This window comes from Telmatherina bonti (assembly GCF_933228915.1).
Source record: "Telmatherina bonti genome assembly, chromosome: 22".
In the NCBI taxonomy this organism is placed as follows: domain Eukaryota; kingdom Metazoa; phylum Chordata; class Actinopteri; order Atheriniformes; family Telmatherinidae; genus Telmatherina; species Telmatherina bonti.
In genome coordinates, this window is record NC_136631.1 from 1176377 (window position 1) to 1198428 (window position 22052).

Below are 22052 nucleotides of genomic sequence, written 5' to 3' on the forward strand. Positions count from 1 at the left end.
AAATGAAAACATGCCATGTACACGTAAACACACACACGCTGCAGTTTACATGTAAACAAACACGCTGCAGTTTACATGTAAACAAACACGCTGCAGTTTACATGTAAACAAACACACGCTGCAGTTTACACCTAAATACACGCTGCAGTTTACATCTAAACAAACACATGCTGCAGTTTACACGTGAACAAACACGCTGCAGTTTACATGTAAACAAACACACGCTACAGTTTACATGTAAACAAACACGCTGCAGTTTACATGTAAACAAACACACGCTGCAGTTTACATGTAAACATACACGCTGCAGTTTACATGTAAACATACACGCTGCAGTTTACATGTAAACATACACGCTGCAGTTTACATGTAAACATACACGCTGCAGTTTACATGTAAACAAACACGCTGCAGTTTACATGTAAACAAACACCCGCTGCAGTTTACATGTAAACAAACACGCTGCAGTTTACATGTAAACAAACACGCTGCAGTTTACATGTAAACAAACACGCTGCAGTTTACATGTAAACAAACACGCTGCAGTTTACATGTAAACAAACACGCTGCAGTTTACATGTAAACAAACACACGCTGCAGTTTACATGTAAACAAACACACGCTGCAGTTTACATGTCAACAAACACACGCTGCAGTTTACATGTCAACAAACACGCTGCAGTTTACATGTCAACAAACACACGCTACAGTTTACATGTCAACATACACGCTGCAGTTTACATGTAAACAAACACACGCTACAGTTTACATGTAAACAAACACACGCTACAGTTTACATGTAAACAAACACACGCTGCAGTTTACATGTAAACAAACACACGCTACAGTTTACATGTAAACAAACACACGCTGCAGTTTACATGTAAACATACACGCTGCAGTTTACCCGTAAACAAACACGCTGCAGTTTACATGTAAACATACACGCTGCAGTTTACATGTAAACATACACGCTGCAGTTTACATGTAAACATACACGCTGCAGTTTACATGTAAACAAACACGCTGCAGTTTACATGTAAACATACACGCTGCAGTTTACCCGTAAACATACACGCTGCAGTTTACATGTAAACATACACGCTGCAGTTTACATGTAAACAAACACGCTGCAGTTTACATGTAAACAAACACACGCTGCAGTTTACATGTAAACAAACACACGCTGCAGTTTACATGTAAACAAACACACGCTGCAGTTTACATGTAAACAAACACACGCTGCAGTTTACATGTAAACAAACACACGCTGCAGTTTACATGTAAACAAACACACGCTGCAGTTTACATGTAAACAAACACACGCTGCAGTTTACATGTAAACAAACACACGCTGCAGTTTACATGTAAACAAACACACGCTGCAGTTTACATGTAAACAAACACACGCTGCAGTTTACATGTAAACAAACACACGCTGCAGTTTACATGTAAACAAACACACGCTGCAGTTTACATGTAAACAAACACACGCTGCAGTTTACATGTAAACAAACACACGCTGCAGTTTACATGTAAACAAACACACGCTGCAGTTTACATGTAAACAAACACACGCTGCAGTTTACATGTAAACAAACACACGCTGCAGTTTACATGTAAACAAACACACGCTGCAGTTTACATGTAAACAAACACGCTGCAGTTTACATGTAAACATACACGCTGCAGTTTACATGTAAACATACACGCTGCAGTTTACATGTAAACATACACGCTGCAGTTTACATGTAAACATACACGCTGCAGTTTACATGTAAACATACACGCTGCAGTTTACATGTAAACATACACGCTGCAGTTTACATGTAAACATACACGCTGCAGTTTACATGTAAACATACACGCTGCAGTTTACATGTAAACAAACACGCTGCAGTTTACCCGTAAACAAACACACGCTGCAGTTTACATGTAAACAAACACACGCTGCAGTTTACATCTAAACAAACACGCTGCAGTTTACATCTAAACAAACACGCTGCAGTTTACATGTAAACATACACGCTGCAGTTTACATGTAAACAAACACACGCTGCAGTTTACATCTAAACAAACACACGCTGCAGTTTACATCTAAACAAACACGCTGCAGTTTACATCTAAACAAACACACGCTGCAGTTTACATGTAAACATACACGCTGCAGTTTACATGTAAACATACACGCTGCAGTTTACATGTAAACATACACGCTGCAGTTTACATGTAAACATACACGCTGCAGTTTACATGTAAACATACACGCTGCAGTTTACATGTAAACAAACACGCTGCAGTTTACATGTAAACAAACACGCTGCAGTTTACATCTAAACAAACACACGCTGCAGTTTACATCTAAACATACACGCTGCAGTTTACATCTAAACAAACACGCTGCAGTTTACATCTAAACAAACACACGCTGCAGTTTACATCTAAACATACACGCTGCAGTTTACATCTAAACATACACGCTGCAGTTTACATCTAAACAAACACACGCTGCAGTTTACATCTAAACAAACACACGCTGCAGTTTACATCTAAACATACACACGCTGCAGTTTACATCTAAACAAACACACGCTGCAGTTTACATCTAAACATACACGCTGCAGTTTACATCTAAACAAACACACGCTGCAGTTTACATCTAAACATACACACGCTGCAGTTTACATCTAAACATACACACGCTGCAGTTTACATCTAAACATACACACGCTGCAGTTTACATCTAAACAAACACACGCTGCAGTTTACATGTAAACATACACGCTGCAGTTTACATGTAAACATACACGCTGCAGTTTACATGTAAACAAACACACGCTGCAGTTTACATGTAAACATACACGCTGCAGTTTACATGTAAACATACACGCTGCAGTTTACATGTAAACAAACACGCTGCAGTTTACATGTAAACAAACACACGCTGCAGTTTACATGTAAACATACACGCTGCAGTTTACATGTAAACACACACGCGCGGCAGTTTACATGTATGTGTGTTTACATTAAAGCAGCACTCATGTCCAGCTGCTTTTTTAGTTTTAGCAGACTCACCGTTTTGTCCTTAAAGTATCTGAGTTCATATCGGTTCAGTATGAACCACCTTTGTTTCCAGTTCTGCAGAGAAAACAGAGGACGAGTCCTGAATGAGTCCACATCAATAATAGGTGGTCTCTACCGATGAAGACATGATTTCCAGGAGGAATCGCTGCTCTTACCTTCACAAATGCTCCTTGTTTCACCAAATAACCTTCCTTAGTTCCCAGCTGCAGGATAGAAAGCAAATGTTTACTTTCAACAACAAGATGTGTTGGAGCAGGGATACTCCCAAGACCTGCAGGACTGCAACCTTCGAGGCCTGGAGCCGCCCACCCCTGCCCTGCTCACACCATGCCATTAGCTGTTAGCAGTAGCCTGGTATCAAATACATGGAGGACATGTTTGTTCTGAACCACGTCAGACTGAGGTTTCTGTCTTCGAACCTGAAAAACTCCGGACATTTGATTGATTGATTTGACGGGGGGGGTGTCCAGCCAGAGTCCCGTACAGTAAGGAGGAACAGGCCCCAGGGGGCCCAGACCGGTCAGGGCATCCTTGCCCACCACTCCCAGTGTACCCTCACCAGCCCAAAGATGAAGCCGACCCAGCATCCCCCCATGGCCAGCAGCACCACCCCCAGCCAAGCCAGCCCAGACCCAGGTCTACTCTCCTCCTGCCTGAACCCTCCCCAGCAAACAAGGCTGTAAGAGGATCCCATCGTCCCTCTGTCTTCCCCCTGCTAATGAGTGATAGTGAAGTGTACTTTGCCAAGAGCATGTCGGACTCCGTAGTTTTCTCTGGTCCCTTGCCAAATTTAATCAGCGATGACATGTTTAGCCGCATGTCATCCTTCAACCGCTGGTTGTCTAGGTGGTGTCCCGATAACAACGTGGGTTTTATAGATAACTGGAGCGCTTTTTGGGGAAAGCCTGGTCTTATTAGGAGAGATGGCATCCATCCCACGTTGGATGGAGCCGCTCTCTTATCTAGCAATATGGACTCTTTTATTAGTCAGCTAAATTGACAACTCAGGGTTGGGACCAGGAGGCAGAATTGTAGTCCTACACACTTTTCTGCAGCTTCCCACCTGCCGCCGCCCACCCAAAACCCCATTCCGACCTTATACAACTTCCCAGCAGTAAGAATTAAACAACACAAAAACACTTCTGGGGTTAATCGTGAAAACCTCATAAAAATAAAAACAATGGATCTAATAAAATCTGAAAATAAGACAATAAAGTGTGGCCTACTGAATATTAGATCCCTCCCAAATAAGTCTTTATTAGTCAATGACTTGATAGGTGATCACCACATTGATTTATTCTGTCTTACGGAAACCTGGTTACAGCAAGAGGATTATGTTAGTATTAATGGAGCTACGCCAGCTAACTATTTAAACTTTCACATTCCTAGAACTACAGGCAGAGGAGGAGGTGTTGCAGCTATTTTTCAGTCAGAATTATTAATTAATCCTAAGCACAAAACTAACTATAAATCCTTTGAATTCCTGACATTAAATTTATCTCATCCAAAATGGAATTGAGAGAAACCGCTCCTTTTAGCATTAGTGTATCGCCCACCTGGACCTTACTCCGAGTTTCTGACCCAATTCTCTGATCTCTTGTCTGAGTTAGTGCTGACTACTGATAAGGTCATTGTACTAGGTGATTTTAATATTCATGTTGACCATGAAAATGATAGTTTAAACATTTCCTTTAGCTCTATTCTAAACTCAACTGGGTTTTCACAAAATGTCAATGGAGCCACTCACTCTCATGGTCACACTCTTGATCTGGTTCTAACATCTGGTATTGAGACTGATAAGCTCAAAGTATTTCCTCAAAACCCTGTCTTGTCCGATCACTTCTTATTAACCTTTGAATTCACTTTATTTGATTACTCACTGACCAAAAATAAATTCTACTATAGTAGATGTTTATCAGACAATAATATTACAAAATTTAAACAATCAATTGAATCATTTTTTTCCCCTCTACCATGTGTTAGCATGACTGAGAGTCCCCCTTTAAGCCTTACTCCTGCTCAGATTGATCAACATGCTGATACTATAACAGCTTCAATGCGTACAACCTTGGATAATGTTGCTCCCCTAAAGAAGAAGAAATTATTTTACTATTCCTCCAAAACTCACAACATCATTATCTGAAACAATCTCACTAATTAATAAATTCTCATCACTATCTGACTTACTCTATTAATTGGTAAAAGAGCACAGTCCTACCAAGTAACTGCAGGTTTCAAAATCCATCCAACATTAATTTACAATCAGGTAACATTAGATACTTAGGCATAAATATTCCCCCCAGGCTCTCAGAACTGATAAAATGTAATTACACTAACCTTCTGAAGACAATAGAAGATGATCTCACTTGCTGGAAGTCACTCCCCATTTCACTTTTGGGGAGAGTTGCTACGATAAAAATGATGGTTCTACCCAAAAGCAACTACCTGTTCTCCATGATTCCTATGAAACCTCCCTCCACCTGGTTCAAATCACTAGAATCATACACTTCCCAATTTCTCTGGAAGAATAAACCACCCCGGATTAGTTTAAAAACATTACAAAAACCTAAAGATCAGGGAGGCTTAGACTTGCCTAACTTTCAACATTATTTCTTAGCCAATAGGCTGCAATATATCTTAAAATGGCTTAAACCGAGTCCATTAGATGAACCATGGATAGACTTAGAACAAACATTCTGTGACAATGTGGAAATCTCTAATCTTCCATTCTTCAGCTTCAGTGTAAAAAAGTTAAAGTGCTTCAAAAGCGTCAACATTAGCACCTCTCTGACAGCTTGGTGGGAATTTCTTAAAAAAAACAATTCATCAATAATCCCATGTAAACTCACACCTATCTGGAACAACCCTGACATTCTTCTAAACAAAAATATGATCAACTTTAAACAATGGATTAATAAAGGAATTAATTATTTAGAGCATATTATCATAACAGAAGAATTTTATCTTTTGACACTCTATCATCACAATATGGAATTAATAGTAGCAAATTTCTAGAATATCAGCAACTCAAATCCATTATACTTACGAAATTCCCCCTTCATCAAATAGACTTGGAACTTCCTCCCACAGTAGCAGAATTTATGGAACTTCGTAGCCCAAAGTTACTTTAAAAAGTATACAGGTCGATGTCAAAAATAGATGATTCAAATTCCTTGCCAACTTCCAAATGGGAGGCAGACCTATCTATCAGTCGCAGTCAACCTTCTTGGCTGCAAATATGTCTAAATGCTTTTAATATGACAGACAGTTCAAATCTACAACTCATCCAATACAAAATCCTTCATAGAACACATTACACAGGACAAAGAATGTTCAAGATGGGTCTAAATCACTCAGAGATCTGCACACAGTGCACATGTAACGCAGTAGATAATTATTTACATGCTCTATGGCTCTGTCCACCTGTTCAAAATGTCTGGAATAAGGTTTGTGGGGAATTATCAACATGGCTCAGATGCAGCATTCCTGCATGCCCCAAGCTGGCGGAGGGGATCCTCCCTCTGTCTCCTCCCGTCGGCGGCAGTCTTGGTGTTGCTGGTGGCGCCGGGCCCCGGACCTGGATGGATGTCTGGGTGGGAGCCGGGGACTCTCCGGCCCCTGGAGTGTTGGCGCTGGGCCGCCGGGGATGGGGGGACAACTGGGGTGCTGCCTCCTGCTCCACTTGGCGGGCCGGAGCTTGCCCTTCTGCCCTGGGGCTGTCCCGGTGAGGTGGGGGCACCTACTGCGGCCAGCTGAGGAGTTGGTCGTCCAGGGGAGGAGTCCTTCTCCCCTGGTTGTGCCCCTCCCCATGCCCCCCTCCTCTTCCGCCACCCGACATCATACATACAGCATATAGGGCACGGTGGGGGGGTGAAGTCGGTGGTCCCGGGAACCCTAAGGGGCATTTTCCGATGGACCCCGGCGACCACCTGCCCCACTAAATTTTAATTGCAACATAGACACCAATATACATTTAGGGTTTGGAGGGGACAGGCGCCTTGGCCATGGGGGGGGGACAGGAGCTACAGCGATGGACAGGACCCCTCCCCTCCCATCGGGGTCTTTCTCCCCCCGATTTTACTCACAACTTAGACACTATTACATTTACACAAGAGCACACACACTTAACACACACACACACACACTTAAACAAGGGAATGCTGGGGAGGGGGGGTCTGGCTGTCTGGCAGCAGCTGGCCCCACCCCCCCACGGCCACCCCTTTTTTTTACTTGCACTACAACCACAACCCACCCATGCACACACCACAGAGGCGGGCGGGTGGGGGGGGCAGGGGTCTTCCTATGTCCTAGGAGTGTTGGGGACAGTAGGGCTTGGGAGGGAGAGGGATGGGGAGGGTGCTGGAGAGGGGGGATAGGAAGCAGCGGGAGGGTTGTGGGGAGGGGTTGTTGGGGGGAGGGTCTACGGACGTGTCCTTGTCCTTGGGGATCCCGCCCCTGGTATCGTGGTGGCGCCGGCCCGCGATGGTTTTGCTTTGGGTGGGCCCACAAAGCGCTCATCTTCCCATCTGCTTCCTACTAAATGTTGCTGATGACTCTCTGTAGGTATGTTTAATAACGGTTGCTATTGGAATTGTTATTTTATTCATTCATTTACTTTTTTTTACTTTTATTTTTCATTTTTTTGTCTCTTTTTGAATATTGTCACTATCCTACTGATGTCTTGTTGTATTTTTTCAGTACTTTATATTGTTTTGCAAATACTGTAACTTTAGCAGCTTAGACACGCCTTTCTTTTCTCTCTCTCTTTTTCCTCCTTTCATTTCCTCTTTTTTCCTCGTTCCCTGCCAGGTCCAGCTCGGCCATATCAAGACTGACGATGATTGCAAAATGATGAAAGGAAAAAAAAATAAAATAAAAATATATAAAATAAAATAACTATCATAATAAAAAAAATATTCAGATTATCAAGGGAAGCTATTTACATGAGATGTCTCCCTTGACAGAGCAAATCTGTCTGGCTAAAATACGGCACGCAGATTGTTCTGTATGCTGAGATGCTGGACACGACAGGTAAAAAAGAAAGAGAAAAAAAAAACAAAAAACATATACATATATATACATATATGTATATGTATACATATGTATATGTATACATATATATACATATATACATATATACATATACACATATACTTATACATATATATATACATATGCATATATATATATACATATGCATATATATATATACATATATATATACATATACATATACTTACATATATATACATATACATACATGTATATGTATATATATATATATATACATACATATATATATATATATATATATATATATATATACATACATATATATATATATATATATATATACATACATATATATATATATATATATACACATACATATATATATATATATATATACACATACATATATATATATATATATATATATATATACATACATATATATATATATATATATATATATATACATACATATATATATATATATATATATATATACATACATATATATATATATATATACATACATATATATATATATATATATATATATACATACATATATATATATATATATACATACATATATATATATATATATATATACATACATATATATATATATATATATATACATACATATATATATATATATATATATATATATACATACATATACATATATATATATATATATATACATACATATACATATATATATATATATATATATATATATATATATATGTGTGTATGTATATATATATATATATATATATATATATATATATATATATATATATATATATATATATATATATATAGGGTGTGTCCCGTGGGCTCACCATCTGCGGGAGGAGCCGTAGGGGTCGGGTGCAATGTGAGCTGGGCGGCTGCAAGAGGCGGGGACCCTGGCGGTCCGATCCCCGGCTGCAGAAGCTGGCTCTAGGGACGTGGAACGTCACCTCTCTGGTGGGGAAGGAGCCTGAGCTTGTGCGCAAGGTTGAGCGGTTCCGACTAGATATAGTTGGACTCACCTCGATGCATGGCTTGGGCTCTGGAACCAGAACCCTCGAGAGGGGCTGGACCTTCTTCCACTCTGGAGTTGCTCATGGTGAGAGGCGCCGAGCAGGTGTGGGCATTCTCATCAGCCCCCAGCTTGGTGCCTGCACGTTGGGGTTTACCCCGGTGGATGAAAGGGTAGTTTCCCTCCGCCTCCGGGTGGGGGGACGGGTCCTGACTGTTGTCTGTGCTTATGCACCGAACAGCAGTTCAGAGTACCCACCCTTTCTGGAGTCCTTGGAGGGAGTGCTGGAGGGTGCTCCTTCTGGGGACTCCATTGTTCTGCTGGGGGACTTCAATGCTCACGTGGGCAATGACAGTGAGACCTGGAGGGGAGTGATTGGGAGGCATGGTCCCCCCCCTCTGAACCCAAATGGTGTTTTGTTATTGGACTTCTGTGCTCGTCATGGATTGTCTATAACGAACACCATGTTCCAACATAAGAGTGTCCATATGTACACCTGGCAACAGGATTCCCTGGGCCGCAGTTCCATGATGGATTTTGTAGTTGTATCGTCGGACCTGCGGCCACATGCCTTGGACACTCGGGTGAAGAGGGGGGCGGAGCTTCAACTGATCACCACCTGGTGGTGAGTTGGCTCAGATGGTGGGGGAGGAAGCCGGTCAGATCTGGCAGACCCAAACGTGTTGTGAGGGTCTGCTGGGAACGTCTGGCTGAGTCCCCCGTCAGAGCGAGCTTCAACTCCCACCTTCAGCAGAGCTTCAACCATGTCCCGGGTGAGGCGGGGGACATTGAGTCCGAATGGGCTGTGTTCCGTGCCTCTATTGCTGAGGCGGCCGGCCGGAGCTGTGGCTGCAAGGTTGTTGGTGCCTGTCGTGGCGGTAATCCCAGGACTCGTTGGTGGGCACCAGCAGTGAGGGATGCCGTCAAGCTGAAGAAGGAGTCCTATCGGGCCTTCTTGGCCTGTGGGACTCTGGAGGCAGCTGATGGGTACCGGCGGGCTAAGCGGCATGCGGCTTCGACTGTTGCCGAGGCAAAAACTCGGGCATGGGAGGAGTTCGGCGAGGCCATGGAGAAAGACTTCCGGACGGCTTCGAGGAGATTCTGGTCCACCATCCGGCGGCTCAGGGGGGGGAAGCAGTGCTCCGTCAATACTGTGTACAGTGGAGATGGGGAGCTGCTGACCTCAACTCGGGACGTTGTGGGTCGGTGGAGGGAATACTTCGAAGACCTCCTCAATCCTACCAACACGGCTTCCCATGAGGGAGCAGAGCTGGTGGACTCAGGGGTGGACTCTCCTATCTCTGGGGCTGTAGTCGCTGAGGTGGTCAAAAAGCTCCTTGGCGGCAAGGCCCCGGGGGTGGATGAGATCCGCCCGGAGTTCCTTAAGGCTCTGGATGCTATGGGGCTGTCCTGGCTGACACGCCTCTGCAGCATCGCATGGACATTGGGGGCAGTGCCGCTGGATTAGCAGACTGGGGTGGTGGTCCCCCTTTTTAAGAAGGGGGACCGGAGGGTGTGTTCCAATTACAGGGGAATCACACTCCTCAGCCTCCCTGGTAAGGTCTATTCAGGGGTCCTGGAGAGGAGGGTCCGCCGGATAGTCGAATCCCGGATTGAGGAGGAGCAGTGTGGTTTTCGTCCTGGTCGCGGAACAGTGGACCAGCTCTATACCCTCTCTGGGGTCCTGGGGGGGGGCATGGGAGTTTGCCCAACCAGTCTACATGTGCTTTGTGGACCTGGAGAAGGCATTCGACCGTGTCCCCCGGGGACTCCTGTGGGGGGTACTCCGGGAGTATGGGGTACCGGATCCCCTTGTGCGAGCTGTCCGGTCCCTGTATGACAGGTGTCAGAGCTTGGTCCGCATTGCCGGTAGTAAGTCGGATTCGTTTCCGGTGAGGGTTGGACTCCGCCAAGGCTGCCCTTTATCACCGATTCTGTTCATAACTTATATGGACAGAATTTCTAGGTGCAGCCGAGGTGTTGAGGGGATCCGACTTGGTGGCCTCAGGATTGGGTCCCTGCTTTTTGCGGATGACGTGGTCCTGTTGGCTTCATCTGGTCGTGATCTCCAGCTCTCGCTTGAGCGATTCGCGGCCGAGTGTGAAGCGGCTGGGATGAGAATCAGCACCTCCAAATCTGAGACCATGGTCCTCAGCTGGAATAGGGTGGATTGCCCTCTCCGGGTCGGGAGTCAGGTCCTGCCTCAAGTGGAGGAGTTTAAATATCTCGGGGTCTTGTTCACGAGTGAGGGAAGGATGGAGCGTGAGATCGACAGACGGATCGGTGCGGCGTCTGCAGTAATGCGGGCTCTGCGCCGGTCTGTCGTGGTGAAGAAGGAGCTGAGCCAGAAGGCGAAGCTCTCGATTTACCAGTCGATCTACGTTCCTACCCTCACCTATGGTCATGAGCTGTGGGTCGTGACCGAAAGGAGATCTCGTATACAGGCGGCTGAAATGAGTTTCCTCCGCAGGGTGGCCGGGCTCTCCCTTAGAGATAGGGTGAGGAGCTCGGTCATCCGGGAGGGGCTCAGAGTAGAGCCGCTGCTCCTTCGCATCGAGAGGAACCAGTTGAGGTGGCTCGGGCATCTGGTCAGGATGCCTCCTGGACCTCCCTGGTGAGGTGTTCCAGGCACGTCCCTCTGGGAGGAGACCCCGGGGAAGACCCAGGACACGCTGGAGGGATTATATCTCTCGGCTGGCCTGGGAACGCCTCGGGATCCCCCTGCAGAGTTGGCAAATGTGGCTGGGGAGAGGGAAGTCTGGGCTTCCCTGCTTAGGCTGCTGCCCCCGCAACCCGACCCCGGATAAGCGGCACTCACACACACACACACACACACACACACACACACACACACACACACACACACACACACACAGATCTATGCACACACATACATACATACATACATATACGCACTCGCCAGTATCAACACATATACATACAAGCCAACTTTCGATCATAGTAACTAAACTATTAATCTAAGAAGTTAAATATAAATGAGAAACAAACAGAAATTAGAAAATTGTTATGATTATTATTTCTTAAACCTTCTTAAACCTCCAGTGTTTTGAAGCAAGTTCCAGTTCTGATAAAGAGTTTGCTGATCATTTGCGAAAAGGTTTCACAAGGAACCTTGGAGTTCTCCTGGACCTGGGTTTGTCCTTCAGATCACATTTAAAACAGCTTTCTAGAAGCTTCTTCCAGCTGCGTAATATTACAAACATGAGTGACATCCTGTCTCAGAGAGATGCAGAGAAAGATGAATAAAATACTATTCTTGTCTCTTTTGTCATTACAAAGTGAAAAAACTTGAGTCAGTTGATTTGTGATTGACAGACGTACTGAAGGTGCGTTTGCCACCAGGTCGTTCTCTGTGCGGCCCGTCTGGATGGCTGTGTGGACTCGGACAGACTCATAGATGGAAGGCTCTTCCACCCTCCAGGGGTACGGACTCCGTAGCACAATGAGGGTTCCTGGTGGAAAAAAAGGAAAGGTCACCATGTGGGAATGTGCTGGTACACATGGAATAAGTACAGTAATCCTGGGAATGACTGAAGTAATCCTAAAAAGACGTAAAGTAATCCTGGGAATGAGTAAGGTAATCCTGGGAATAAGTAAAGTAATAATAGGAATAAGTAAAGTAATCCTGGGAATGAGTAAAGTAATCCTGGGAATAAGTAAAGTAATCCTGGGAATAAGTAAAGTAATCCTGGGAGTGAGTAAAGTAATCCTGGGAATGAGTAAAGTAATCCTGGAAAAGAGTAGAGTCATCCTGGGAATGAGTAAAGTAATCCTAAGAATGAGTAAAGTAATCCTAGGAATAAGTAAAGTAATCCTGGGAATAAGTAAAGCAATCCTGGGAATGAGTAAAGTAATCCTGGGAACGAGTAAAGTAATCCTGGGAATAAATAAAGTAATCCTGGGAATAAGTAAGGTAATCCTGGGAATGAGAAAGTGATCCTGGGAATGAGTAAAGTAATCCTGAGAACGAGTAAAGTAAACCAGGGAATGATTAAAGTAATCCTCGGGAATGAGTGAAATAATCTTAGGAATAAGTAAAGTAATCCTGGGAATGAGTAAATTAATCCTGGGAATGAGGAAAGTAATCTTGGGAATGAGTAAAATAAACCTGGGAATGAATAAAGTAATCCTGGGAATGAGTACAGTAATCCTGGGAATAAATAAAGTAATCCTGGGACTAAGTAAGGTAATCCTGGGAATGAGTAAAGTAATCTTGGGAATGAGAAAGTAATCCCGGGAATCAGTAAAGTAAACCAGGGAATGATTAAAGTAATCCTGGGAATGAGTAAAATAATCCTAGGAATTAGTGAAGTAATCCTGGGAATGAGTAAATTAATCCAGGGAATGATTAAAGTAATCCTGGGAATGAGTAAAGGAATCCTGGTAATAAATAAAGTAATCCTGGTAATAAGTAAATTCATCCTGGGAATGAGTGAAATAATCATAGGAATGAGTAAAGGAATCCTAGTAATAAGTAAAGTAATCCTGGGAATGAGAGAATTAATCCTGGGAATGAGGAAAGTAATCCTGGCAAGAAGTAAAGTAATCCTGGGAATGAGTACAGTAATCCTGGAAATGAGAAAAGTAAACATGGGGATAAGTCAAGTAATCTTAGGAATGAGTAAAGTAATCCAAGGAATGAGTGAAGTAATCCTGGTAATAAGTAAAGTAATACTGGGAATGAGTGAAGTAATCCTAGGAATAAGTAAAGTAATTCCAGGAATGAGTGAAGTCATCCTGGGAATGAGTAAGGTAATCTTGGGAATGAGTAAAGTAATCCTGGAAATGAGTAAAGTAATCCTGGGAATGAGTAAAGTAATCCTGGGAATGAGTAAAGTGATCCTGAGAACGAGTAAACTAAACCAGGGAATGATGAAAGTAATCCTCGGAATGAGTAAAATAATCTTAGGAATAAGTAAAGTAATCCTGGGAATGAGTAAATTAATCCTGGGAATGAGGAAAGTAATCTTGGGAATGAGTAAAATAAACCTGGGAATGAGTAAAGTAATCCTGGGAATGAGTAAAGTAATCCTGGGAATAAATAAAGTAATCCTGTGACTAAGTAAGGTAATCCTGGGAATGAGTAAAGTAATCCTAGAAATGAGTAAAGTAATCCTGGGAATGAGTAAAGTAATCACTGGAATAAGTAAAGTAATCCGGGGAATGAGTAAAGTAATCCTGGGAATGACTGAAGTAATCCTGAGAACGAGTAAAGTAAACCAGGGAATGATTAATGTAATCCTTGGAATGAGAAAAATAATCTGAGGAATAAGTGAAGTAATCCTGGGAATGAGTAAATTAATCCTGGGAATGAGGAAAGTAATCTTGGGAATGAGTAAAATAAACCTGGGAATGAGTAAAGTAATCCTGGAAATGAGTAAAGTAATCCTGGGACTAAGTAAGGTAATCCTGGGAATGAGTAAAGTAGTCCTGGGAATGAGTAAAGTAATCCTGGGAATGAGTAAAGTAATCCTGGGAATAAATAAAGTAATCCTTTGACTAAGTAAGGTAATCCTGGGAATGAGTAAAGTAAACCAGGGAATGATTAAAGTAATCCTGGGAATAAGTAAAATAATCCTAGGAATAAGTAAGGTAATCCTGGGAATGAGTAAAGTAATCCTGGGAATGAGTAAAGTAATCCTGGAAATGAGAAAAGTAATCATGGGGATAAGTAAAGTAATCTTAGGAATGAGTAAAGTAATCCAAGGAATGAGTAAAGTAATCCTGGTAATAAATAAAGTAATCCTGGTAATAAGTAAATTCATCCTGGGAATGAGTGAAATAATCATAGGAATGAGTAAAGGAATCCTGGGAGTGAGTAAAGTAATCCTGGGAGTGAGTAAAGTAATCCTGGGAATGACTAAAGTAGTCCTGGGAATGAGTAAAGTAATCCTGGAAATGAGTAAAGTAATCCTGGGAATGAGTAAAGTAATCACTGGAATAAGTAAAGTAATCCGGGGAATGAGTAAAGTAATCCTGGGAATGAGAAAGTAATCCCGGGAATCAGTAAAGTAAACCAGGGAATGATTAAAGTAATCCTGAAAATGAGTAAAATATTCCTGGAAATGAGAAAAGTAATCATGGGGATAAGTAAAGTAATCTTAGGAATGAGTAAAGTAATCCAAGGAATGAGTAAAGTAATCCTGGTAATAAATAAAGTAATCCTGGCAATAAGTAAATTCATCCTGGGAATGAGTGAAATAATCATAGGAATGAGTAAAGGAATCCTGGGAGTGAGTAAAGTAATCCTGGGAGTGAGTGAAGTAATCCTGGGAATGACTAAAGTAGTCCTGGGAATGAGTGAAGTAATCCTGGGAATAAGTAATGTAATCCTAGGAATGAGTAAAATAATTATAGAAATGAGTAAAGTAATCCTGGGAATGAGTAAAGTAATCCTGGGAATAAGTAAAGTAATCCTGGGAATAAGTAAAGCAATCCTGGGAATGAGTAAAGTAATCCTGGGAATGAGTAAAGTAATCCTGGGAACAAGTAAGGTAATCCTGGGAATGAGAAAGTGATCCTGGGAATCAGTAAAGTAATCCTGGGAATGAGTAAAGTAATCCTGGGAATGAGTAAAGTAATCACTGGAATAAGTAAAGTAATCCGGGGAATGAGTAAAGTAATCCTGGGAATGAGTAAAGTAATCCTGAGAACGAGTAAAGTAAACCAGGGAATGATTAAAGTAATCCTCGGAATGAGTAAAATAATTTTAGGAATAAGTAAAGTAATCCTGGGAATGAGTAAATTAATCCTGGGAATGAGGAAAGTAATCTTGGGAATGAGTAAAGTAATCCTGGGAATAAATAAAGTAATCCTGGGACTAAGTAAGGTAATCCTGGGAATGAGTAAAGTAATCCTGGAAATGAGTAAAGTAATCCTGGGAATGAGTAAAGTAATCACTAGAATAAGTAAAGTAATCTGGGGAATGAGTAAAGTAATCCTGGAAATGAGTAGAGTAATCCTGGGAATGAGTAAAGTAATCACTAGAATAAGTAAAGTAATCCGGAGAATGATTAAAGTAATCCTGGGAATAAGTAAAATAATCCTAGGAATAAGTAAAGTAATCCTGGGAATGAGTAAATTAATCCTGGGAATGAGTAAAGTAATCCTGGAAATGAGAAAAGTAATCCTGCGAATGAGTGAAATAATCATAGGAATGAGTAAAGGAATCCTGGGAGTGAGTAAAGTAATCCTGGGAGTGAGTAAAGTAATCCTGGGAATGACTAAAGTAGTCCTGGGAATGAGTAAAGCAATCCTGGGAATAAGTGATGTAATCCTAGGAATGAGTAAAGTAATCTGAGGAATAAGTAAAGTAATCCTGCAATGAGTAAAATAATCCTGGGAATGAGTAAAGTAATCCCGGGAATGAGTAAAGTAATCCTAGAAATCAGTAAAGTAATCCTGAGAATCAGTAAAGTAATCCTGGGAATGAGTAAAGTCATCCTAGGAATGAGTAAAATTATTATAGGAATGAGTAAAGTAATCCTGGGAATGAGTAAAGTAATCCTGGGAATAAGTATAGTAATCCTGGGAATAAGTAAAGCAATCCTGGGAATGAGTAAAGTAATCCTGGGAATGAGTAAAGTAATCCTGGGAACAAGTAAGGTAATCCTGGGAATGAGAAAGTGATCCTGGGAATCAGTAAAGTAATCCTGGGAATGAGTAAAGTAATCACTGGAATAAGTAAAGTAATCCTGGGAATGAGTAAAGTAATCCTGGGAATGAGTAAAGTAATCCTGAGAACGAGTAAAGTAAACCAGGGAATGATTAAAGTAATCCTCGGAATGAGTAAAATAATTTTAGGAATAAGTAAAGTAATCCAGGGAATGAGTAAATTAATCCTGGGAATGAGGAAAGTAATCTTGGGAATGAGTAAAATAAACCTGGGAATGAGTAAAGTAATCCTGGGAATAAATAAAGTAATCCTGGGACTAAGTAAAGTAATCATGGGAATGAGTAAAGTAATCCTGGAAATGAGTAAAGTAATCCTGGGAATGAGTAAAGTAATCACTAGAATAAGTAAAGTAATCCGGGGAATGAGTAAAGTAATCCTGGAAATGAGTAAAGTAATCCTGGGAATGAGTAAAGTAATCACTAGAATAAGTAAAGTAATCCGGGGAATGATTAAAGTAATCCTGGGAATAAGTAAAATAATCCTAGGAATAAGTAAAGTAATCCTGGGAATGAGTAAATTAATCCTGGGAATGAGTAAAGTAATCCTGGAAATGAGAAAAGTAATCCTGCGAATGAGTGAAATAATCATAGGAATGAGTAAAGGAATCCTGGGAGTGAGTAAAGTAATCCTGGGAGTGAGTAAAGTAATCCTGGGAATGACTAAAGTAGTCCTGGGAATGAGTAAAGCAATCCTGGGAATAAGTGATGTAATCCTAGGAATGAGTAAAGTAATCTGAGGAATAAGTAAAGTAATCCTGCAATGAGTAAAACAATCCTGGGAATGAGTAAAGTAATCCTGGGAATGAGTAAAGTAATCCCAGGAATGAGTAAAGTAATCCCAGGAATGAGTAAAGTCATCCTGGGAATGACTAAAGTAATCCCGGGAATGAGTAAAGTAATCCTGGGAATGAGTAAAGTAATCCCAGGAATGAGTAAAGTCATCCTGAGAATGACTAAAGTAATCCCGGGAATGAGTAAAGTAATCCTGGAAATCAGTTAAGTAATCCTGGGAATCAGTAAAGTAATCTTGGGAATGAGTAAAGTCATCCTAGGAATGAGTAAAATAATTATAGGAATGAGTAAAGTAATCCTGGGAGTGAGTAAAGTTATACTGGGAATGAGTAAAGTAATCCAGTGAATTAGTAAATTAATCCTAGGAATGAGTAAAGTAATCCTGGGAATAAGTAATTCTGGGAATGGCTAAAGTAATCCTGGGAATGAGTAAATTAATCCTGGGAATGAGGAAAGTAATCTTGGGAATGAGTAAAATAAACCTGGGAATGAGTGAAGTAATCCTGGGAATAAGTAAAATAATCCTGGGAATGAGCAAATCAATCCTGCGAATCAGTAATGTAATCATGGGAATGAATAAAGTAATCCTGGGAATGAGTAAAAAAAATCCAGGGAATGAGTGAAGTAATCCCAGGAATGGTTAAATAATCCTGGAAATGACTAAAGTAATCCTGGGACTGAGTATAGTCATTCTAGGAATGAGTAAATTAATCCTTTGAATAAGTAAAGTAATCCTGGGAGTGAGTAAAGTAATCCTAGGAATGAGAAAAGTAATCCTAGGAATAAGTAAAGTAATCCTGGGAATGAGTAAATTATTCTTACGAATGAGGAAAGTAATCCTGGGCATGAGTAAAGTAATCCTTGGAATGCGTAAAATAATCCGAGGACTAAGTAAAGTAATCTTGGGAATGAGTAAAGTAATTCTGGGAATAAGCAAAGTAATCCTGGGAATGAGTAAAGTAATCCTGGGAGTGAGTAAAGTAATCCTGGGAATAAGTAAAATAATCCTGGGAATGAGCAAATCAATCCTGCGAATCAGTAATGTAATCATGGGAATGAGTAAAGTAATCCTGGGAATGAGTAAAGTAATCTTGGGAATGAGTAAAGTCATCCTAGGAATGAGTAAAATAATTATAGGAATGAGTAAAGTAATCCTGGGAGTGAGTAAAGTTATACTGGGAATGAGTAAAGTAATCCAGTGAATTAGTAAATTAATCCTAGGACTGAGTAAAGTAATCCTGGGAATAAGTAATTCTGGGAATGGCTAAAGTAATCCTGGGAATGAGTAAATTAATCCTGGGAATGAGGAAAGTAATCTTGGGAATGAGTAAAATAAACCTGGGAATGAGTGAAGTAATCCTGGGAATAAGTAAAATAATCCTGGGAATGAGCAAATCAATCCTGCGAATCAGTAATGTAATCATGGGAATGAATAAAGTAATCCTGGGAATGAGTAAAAAAAATCCAGGGAATGAGTGAAGTAATCCCAGGAATGGTTAAATAATCCTGGAAATGACTAAAGTAATCCTGGGACTGAGTATAGTAATTCTAGGAATGAGTAAATTAATCCTTTGAATAAGTAAAGTAATCCTGGGAGTGAGTAAAGTAATCCTAGGAATGAGAAAAGTAATCCTAGGAATAAGTAAAGTAATCCTTGGAATGAGTAAATTATTCTTACGAATGAGGAAAGTAATCCTGGGCATGAGTAAAGTAATCCTTGGAATGCGTAAAATAATCCGAGGACTAAGTAAAGTAATCTTGGGAATGAGTAAAGTAATTCTGGGAATAAGCAAAGTAATCCTGGGAATGAGTAAAGTAATCCTGGGAGTGAGTAAAGTAATCCTGGGAATAAGTAAAATAATCCTGGGAATGAGCAAATCAATCCTGCGAATCAGTAATGTAATCATGGGAATGAGTAAAGTAATCCTGGGAATGAGTAAAAAAAATCCAGAGAATGAGTGAAGTAATCCAAGGAATGGTTAAATAATCCTGGAAATGACTAAAGTAATCCTGGGAATGAGTATAGTAATTCTAGGAATGAGTAAATTAATCCTTTGAATAAGTAAAGTAATCCTGGGAGTGAGTAAAGAAATCCTAGGAATGAGAAAAGTAATCCTAGGAATAAGTAAAGTAATCCTGGGAATGAGTAAATTATTCTTACGAATGAGGAAAGTAATCCTGGGCATGAGTAAAGTAATCCTGGGAATGCGTAAAATAATCCGAGGACTAAGTAAAGTAATCCTGGGAATGAGTAAAGTAATTCTGGGAATAAGTAAAGTAATCCTGGGAATGAGTAAAGTAATCCTGGGAATGAGTAAAGTAATCCTGGGAATAAGTAAAATAATCCTGGGAATGAGTAAAATAATATGAGGAATAAGTAAAGTAATCTTGGGAATGAGTAAAGTAATCCTGGGAATGTCTAAAGTAATCCTGAGAATGAGTATAGTAATCCTAGGAATGAGTAAAGTTATCCTGGGAATGAGTAAAGTAATCCTGGAAATAAGTGAAGTAATCCTGGGAATAAGTAAAGTAATCTTAGGAATGAGTAAGGTAATCCTGGGAATAAGTTAAGTAACCTTAGGAATGAGTAAAGCAATCCTGGGAATGAGTAAAGTAATCCCGGGAATAAATAAAGTAATCCTGGGAATAAGTAAGGTAATCCTGGGAATGAGTAAAGTTATCCTGGGAATGAGAAAGTAATCCTGGGAATTAGTAAAGTAAACCAGGGAATGATCAACGTAATCCTGGGAATGAGTAAAATAATCCTAGGAATAAGTATAGTAATCCTGGGAATGAGTAAAGTAATCCTGGGAGTGAGTAAAGCAATCCTGGGAAGAAGTTAAGTAATCCTGGGAATGAGTAAAGTAATCGTGGGAATGAGTAAAGTAATCCTGGGAATAAATAAAGTAATCCTGGGACTAAGTAAGGTAATCCTGGGAATGAGTAAAGTAATCCTGGAAATGAGTAAAGTAATCCTGGGAATGAGTAAAGTAATCCTTTGAATAAGTAAAGTAATCTTAGCAATGAGCAAAGTAATCCTGGGAAGCAATTCAGTAATCCTGGGAATAAGTATAATAATCCTGAGGATGAGTATAGTAATCCTAGGAATGAGTAAAGTAATCCTGGGGATGAGTAAAGTCTTCCTGGAAATGAGTAAGGTAATCTTGGGAATGAGTGAAGTAATCCTGGGAATAAGTAAAGTCATCCTGGGAATGAGCAAATCAATCCTGCGAATCAGTAATGTAATCATGGGAATGAGTAAAGTAATCCTGGGAATGAGTAAAAGAAAAAAATCCAGGGAATGAGTGAAGTAATCCCAGGAATGGTTAAATAATCCTGGAAATGACTAAAGTAATCCTGGGAATGAGTATAGTAATTCTAGGAATGAGTAAATTAATCCTTTGAATAAGTAAAGTAATCCTGGGAGTGAGTAAAGTAATCCTAGGAATGAGAAAAGTAATCCTAGGAATAAGTAAAGTAATCCTGGGAATGAGTAAATTATTCTTACGAATGAGGAAAGTAATCCTGTTAATCAGTAAAGTAATCCTGGGAATGAGTAAAGTCATCCTGGGAATTAGTAAAGTAATCCTAGGAATGAGTAAAGAAATGTTAGTAATAAGTAAAGTAATCCTGGGAATGACTAAAGTATTCTTACGAATGAGTTAGGAATGTTAGGAATGACCAAAGTAATCCTAGGAATGAGAAAAGTAATCCTGGGAATAAGTAAAGTAATCCTGGGAATGAGAAAAGTCATCCTAGGAATGAATAAAGTAATCCTAGGATTGAGAAAAGTAATCCTGGGAATGGGTAAAATAATCCGATGAATGAGTAAAGTAATCCTCTGAATGAGAAAAGTAATCCTGGGAATGGGTAAAATAATCCGAGGAATAAGTAAAGTAATCCTGGGAATGGGTGAAGTAATCCTGGGAATGAGTAAAGTAATCCTGGGGATTAGTAAATTAATGTTAGGAATGACTAAAATAATCCTGGGAGTGAGTAAAGTAATGTTAGGAATAAGTAAAGTAATCCTGGAAATTAGTAAAATAATCCGAGGAATGAGCAGAGCAATCCTGTGAATGAGTAAAGTAATCCCAGGAATGAGTACAGTAATCCTGTGAATAAGTAATGTAATCATGGGAATGAGTAAAGTAATCTTGGGAAAGAGTAAAGTAATCCTGGGAATGAGTAAAGTAATCCTAGGAATCAGTAAAGTAATCCTGGGAATGAGTAAAGTCATCCTGGGAATGAGTATAGTAATCCTGGGAATAAGTAAAGTAATCCTGGCAATAAGTAAATTCATCCTGGGAATGAGTGAAATAATCATAGGAATGAGTAAAGGAATCCTGGGAGTGAGTAAAGTAATCCTGGGAGTGAGTGAAGTAATCCTGGGAATGACTAAAGTAGTCCTGGGAATGAGTAAAGTAATCCTGGGAATAAGTAA

General features: G+C 40.5%; 1 protein-coding gene across 1 annotated transcript in view; it reads right to left on the minus strand.

Moving 5' to 3' along the window:
- The window catches only part of dapp1 (dual adaptor of phosphotyrosine and 3-phosphoinositides), a 46962-nt gene that overhangs the window by 2777 nt on the left and 22133 nt on the right, over window positions 1–22052 (minus strand). Inside the window, exons 4-6 of the mRNA XM_079262007.1 lie at window positions 12467–12597; window positions 3240–3287; window positions 3076–3138 (exon numbers count right to left, since the gene is read on the minus strand). Of these exons, the coding sequence (XP_079118133.1) occupies window positions 3076–3138; window positions 3240–3287; window positions 12467–12597 (242 nt within the window). The remainder of the gene's footprint in view (window positions 1–3075; window positions 3139–3239; window positions 3288–12466; window positions 12598–22052) is intronic.